This window comes from Telmatherina bonti (genome assembly GCF_933228915.1).
Source record: "Telmatherina bonti genome assembly, chromosome: 24".
In the NCBI taxonomy this organism is placed as follows: Eukaryota; Metazoa; Chordata; class Actinopteri; order Atheriniformes; family Telmatherinidae; genus Telmatherina; species Telmatherina bonti.
The window spans coordinates 6056289-6061768 of NC_136633.1; the positions used below are offsets into that span (position 1 = coordinate 6056289).

Genomic DNA, 5480 nt, shown 5'->3' on the forward strand with positions numbered 1-5480 from the left:
AGTCCAGCCCTTCAATCCCTGACAGAAACATACATCATCTGTTCCTGTTTCTTTAGTTCATGTAGAAATCAGACAGTCTGAGAGACAGAAAACAGGATTACAGCAGCAACAGGATGATTCCCAAAGAGCTGTTAGCTGCAACTCGGTATATCTCCGCACGGCGGCAGAAACTGGACACATGGAGGACAGAATGAGGAGGACTAAAACTGAATGTGTTCTGTCCCAGGTGATTGGGATGTCTTTGGCCTGCTGTTTGTCTCACTTCATCAACGCCAACCAGTACGAGATGGTGTGACAGGTGACTCATCCTCACTCTTCTTCATCACCTACGTTATATGGACTCGTAGTTTTCTGACCTCCATCTGCTCTTTTCTTTTCAGATGCATGTCACCATGGAAACCTACAGAAACATGTCCTGTTATCATTCCTCTTGTATTTATTTGAAGATTTGTTTCATTTATCCTGAAGCTGATTGGTTCTTTGTGGGCTTGAGGGACTTTTTACAGTTAACGTTTATGTTTTGATGAAAGCTCCAGATGAGCTGCTGATGGATCCTAACCCAGGGTTGTTCAGTGTTTTTTGTGCTGACTTTATTCAGAACATTGTGTACTCCAATGTGACTCTTGGGTTAAAAGATTTACTGGTTTTCTTGAGAAATAAATGTCCTAGTGGAAGTGCAGCTGTTTTGTTCTGATAAACCCAGTAAAAGAATGTTTCGTTCAACTCTAATTCATGTTTAGTTGTTATCTCCGGAGTCCATTTCATGACATTTATAGAAAATATATAAAGTCATGGCCTCGTGTTTGTTGTGTGTGGAGAATAATGATGAAACTGTGAGTTTATATACCATTCCCAGTGACGTCGCATTGTTTGCTTTGGGTAGCAAAAAGCTAGCTGCAGTTATCCATGACCGCTCATTTGCTGTTAATTCAGCATTTATGTGTTCTGGTCATTTTGTACAAAAGAAAAGTTCTTTTTGGTGCTCAAGACCAGAATTATTTTTTAGAATCCAAGTTTACAAACCCCCAAAATGGCCATCTGACAAAGATGTTGCCATCTTGTTTAGCTTACCACAGTTCATTTTACCGGAGCAGAGTTAGAAGCTTAAACTGATGGATGACTCTGTTATTTAGGAGTTGACGTTACAATACTGTGAGAAAACTTTGTTTTTCATTTCACTGCATGCTAGCAGAGACTTCCAGGTATCTGGTTTGACAGCAGCAACACATTTAGGCCGTCGTCCAGGGTCAGCAGGCAGTCTGAAAAATGAAATCCATCACTGGGAAGCCGATTAAAACATCCAAAGACACAAAACCAACGTACAATTATTTATTTCAACGTGAAAAGCTAGCTGTAGCAACTTAGCCGTTACCACTACACCTGCATATTTCATCTTTTGCCACATGACGTACAAGTCATGTGATCAGTAATGAAACCTGAGAATGATCCATAGATGCAGCACACGTTACATGGATCCTTTTGATTTCATTTCAAATTTTGTTTTACGGGTGAATTCTGAAAGATTGGTTCAGAAAACAGGAGACGTCAGAGTCCACACCTGAACCCCAGCAAGAATCTTTGGGATGTGGTGGAGAAGTCTTTAGCAGTCATCAGACTCTCCCATCATCAACACAAGATGTTGGAGACAATTTTTTTCTTTTTTGGAATGGGGAGTGTGTTATTTAATAATCATATTAGTTAGTTAGTCTAGCCTGCTGATTGCTGCGACAGACTCTATCTTCCTGCAACCAAGGCCGGATTATCCAATGGGCATTATGGGCACAGGCCCAGTGGCCCACGCTCACTTGGGGCCCATGTGGGGCCCATGTGGGGCAAACACCAGCTATCTGGGCATGTATTGCTACTGGTACCATTGGCTGAGAGATGTTAGAAATGAAGTTTCACGGTGTATCATTCCCACTTACATTTATATGTAAATCGCTTTGGATAAGAGTGTCTGCTAAATGACTGTATAATAGAATAGAATAGAATAGAATAGAATAGAATCACTTTTCACAATTTTGCAGTGGGGAAGGGGGCCCCTTAAACTTTCTGGGCCCATGGGCCTGTGTACTTTTAATCCAGCCCTGCCTGCGACCCTGAACTGAATCAAACAGTACAGAAAATGAATTATTGAATGTATTAGTTAATATTTGACAAACATGGTTTTCGTTTTAAGAAAAATAATAAAGAAGAAAAATTATAAAGTTAAAGTTTTATTTAAACTTATAATTAAGAGCTTTAAAAAATTTTCCTGATTTTTTTGTTTTTCATACTTACAATATCACTAAATTTAAACACATGTCTAATCACAAAGAAGGTAGAAAACGCAATTCTTTTACAAATTTTATCATTAAATATAAATTATTATTTGTGTTAAAAGTTTTCCATACCTGCGCCTTGAACGCTTCATACGGGTTAAATATAAATGTTAAATATCACGGCGGGTTAAATATAAATGTTAAATATATCACGGCTTCAGATTATCTTAAAACTATACGGATAAACTTAAATTAACTCAGGTTGTTCAAGAAAGAAAGAAAAAAGTGAATTTTTTTTTTTTTTTTTTTAAAATAAAAAAAAAATAAAATCAGAATAAAAAAAAAAAAAACCGTTTTCCAACGGCCCATGTGACGTTATCTGAATTGTGATTGGTTGTTATGGGCGTTCGCGGCTGTGATTGGCTGTGTCGCGAAGCTCCTCCCCGCAGCAGCAGCTCCGTTGTCTCAGCTTCCAGCCGCTTTCCAGTAAACCCGCTGTCTCTTCCCGCTGCTGATCATCCTTTCCGGACACATAAACACAGAAAACCGGCTTCTCCTTCTCTCCCAGACAGCAGCTGGAACTACGTACAGCTCACGGTAAGACCACCGGACTCCTCCCTGCCGAGGCCTCACTATTTGACAGGCGGATGCGTGACGGCGGTACCCGGAATGACCCGCCGCCATGCCGGTAGATCACCATGCAGATACCGCGGCTCCGGTAAAGCGGAGAATTTCCCTCCTAACCCCTGGTAATGGCGTCCAGTGGACACATAAAGACGACTAATGAATAAATTAACAGTTTGTGGCGGTAGGAAAGTAGCTCGATTGTTAGTTAATGTATTATTTAAAGAAGTCTAGTGACCCTGGTTCCATTATCGGACGCGGTTTCCGCACATTTCCTGGTGTCCTGCCGGCTGGTCATGTCCCAGATGTCTGCAGCTATAGTTGGTTCACACGCTCCTAGTTGTCCTTTAAATAGATAAAAATGCAGTCATGTCAGGTTAGCAGGTTGCATTTCTGTGCAGCTACACAGATTATTTACATTTTAAACGACATATTCCAACATAAAGGTGGTTGTCCGATAATGGATCCACATCATGCTTATTCATTTCCACTGAGCAGGACGAGCTTTAATGAAGTCGTTTTAACGCTTATCATCAACTTCTGCTGGTAGTTTCCGCCACTTTAGTGAACATTTAACCCTTTGCTTGGATGTTTCCATCCGGGGTAGTTTCATCCAGGGCTCGCAGCCAGCAGAAAGCATCCTGACTACAGCTAGTCGCGTTAGCCTGCTGATGCTAACCATTAAGATGGATGACTGAATAAAAAGTGTGTTTGTGGAGGTGTTGACAGCTGATTTAGGTCCTTTTCTGTCGTGCATCTCTTCCAGGTGGCTGTTGGAGATCCTGGGCTTGAGTCCGGCGACAGGCAACGCCTTCAACGCCGCCTCTGAAGCCAGAAACTAGCAAAGTGGTCCATGTGGGAGAGCTGAGGGCCTCTGGGGTCAGGAGCTAGTTAAGAGCTGGCCCAGGATCAGGCTGCAGCCTTGTGATAATCCTCTAAAGAGCATTACCAGGCTAAGTTTGGCCCAGGACTGTGACAGGCGGCCAACGGGACGTCATCTGCCCGCCATGATGCAGACGTCTGACTCCTACAACCAGAAGAACTCGCTCTTCAACGCCATGAACCGCTTCATCGGTGCCGTCAACAACATGGACCAGACGGTGATGGTGCCCAGCTTGCTACGGGACGTCCCGCTGGAGGATTGCGAGGATGTGACGACGGTGGCAAACGGGACCGCCAGCGCTGCCTCCAACGGCGCAGCCTACTTCCACCAGGATGGCGACATGTACAGCTCGTACGTCCTGCTCAAGTCCATCCGTAACGACATCGAGTGGGGCGTCCTGCAGGGTGAGGAGCGCTTCAAGGAGAAGGTGGGCAGGACGGAGATGTCGCGGGCGGAGGCAGAGGAGGACGACTTGGAGAAACAGTTCCACTTCCATCTCAGCGGGCTCCACGCGGTTCTGTCCAAGCTGACGCACAAGGCCAACACGCTCACGAACCGCTACAAGGAGGAGATCGGGTGTGGGAACTGAGCGCACAGCGTGACCACGTGGCGTTTCAGACCATTTCAGCTCATTTCGGTCATCACCAGTCCAATGCTAGCAAAACGTTTCCAGCGAGGCGCCACAGGAGGGTCAAACGCGCTTCGTCGTCAGGATTCTGGGTAAATTATTCCATACCTGCTGAGGATGCGGGTTTGATCCCTGAGGAACGCCACAGCAGCCCGAACCGAGATGCTACGGGACCATAAGTGTCCCTGAACGCAGCGTAAACACATCCCAGGTGTTCCTGCCGCTGATCTGCTCTGGTTTAGGACGGATTTGTGGTTAATGGGCTGAAATGTCAGAAACCCGGCGTGGATGGACTCCTGGATGGCGTCCGGCTCTGAGGACGCTGCTGGTGTCGGGCTCTTTGCACTACGGTTTCAGGGATTTTGTTTGTTTGTTTGTTTTTCTAACATCCTTCATTTCATGCTGCAAACTATGCAAACTGACTGAGCCTGGCTCAAACAGGAGTCCTCGGTTGTCATGGTGACAAAAAAAGTCAATTGTCTTAAACTGTTGTGAATGTCTTGTTTATGCCTGAGTTGTGGACCCGCCTCCCGCGTTGTGGACACGCCCATGATGTTGTGGACACGCCTCCCGGTCCGACCGGCGCCACTGAAATTCATCCATTCACAGTAAAGTTGTCAAACATCCGATTTTCTGTCATTTGTGCTGTGAAACGTTAACGTGGAGGTAGACGTGCTCGTCTTCTGCTCGCTGGAGGCTTCAGGCGGATCGCAGGAAGAAGACGGATCCGGGACTTGTGTGTGTGTGTGTGTTCCTCAGAGCTATGCATTTTTCTATTTATGTCCAGCTTGGCTATTAAAGGATTTGATGAGTGTCTCTGTTTGATCATCTCAAAGTCTTTTTTAGTTCTGGAGCAGATTATTTATTTTACTGAGGAAACTCCAGGAAAGTTGCCGCTCTAACGTGTGAAAACTCAGAGCCGAGATCTACAGATCTATGATCTTTGGATCTACAGATCTATGATCTTTGGATCTACAGATCTATGATCTACAGATCTATGGATCTCACACTAGTTGTCAGAACCGCTGCTGAACGTGGGGCGTGTTTTACTGTGGTCCAGAGAGGACGGCGTGGTTCTGGGTCC

General features: G+C 45.0%; 2 protein-coding genes across 2 annotated transcripts in view; both read left to right on the plus strand.

The window, feature by feature from the left end:
- LOC306774204 (tetraspanin-7-like) overlaps positions 1 to 295 on the plus strand; it is a gene marked incomplete at both ends in the record, with an annotated part of 15935 nt that extends 15640 nt beyond the window's left edge. Inside the window, one exon of the mRNA XM_079264188.1 lies at positions 227 to 295. Within this exon, the coding sequence (XP_079120314.1) occupies positions 227 to 295 (69 nt within the window). The remainder of the gene's footprint in view (positions 1 to 226) is intronic.
- A 2432-nt stretch (positions 296 to 2727) lies between these two features.
- Positions 2728 to 5178, plus strand: LOC306774030 (mid1-interacting protein 1-B-like). The gene is made up of 2 exons (XM_079264001.1): positions 2728 to 2858; positions 3652 to 5178. The coding sequence occupies exon 2, from the start codon at positions 3893 to 3895 to the stop codon at positions 4355 to 4357; it is 465 nt and encodes a 154-aa protein (XP_079120127.1). The 5' UTR covers positions 2728 to 2858; positions 3652 to 3892; the 3' UTR covers positions 4358 to 5178.
- Positions 5179 to 5480: the final 302 nt, after the last annotated feature.

Bases quoted from the DNA above. Each gene is read 5' to 3' on its own strand.
- LOC306774030 (XM_079264001.1), top strand. From the start codon at position 3,893: ATGATGCAGACGTCTGACTCCTACAACCAGAAGAACTCGCTCTTCAAC.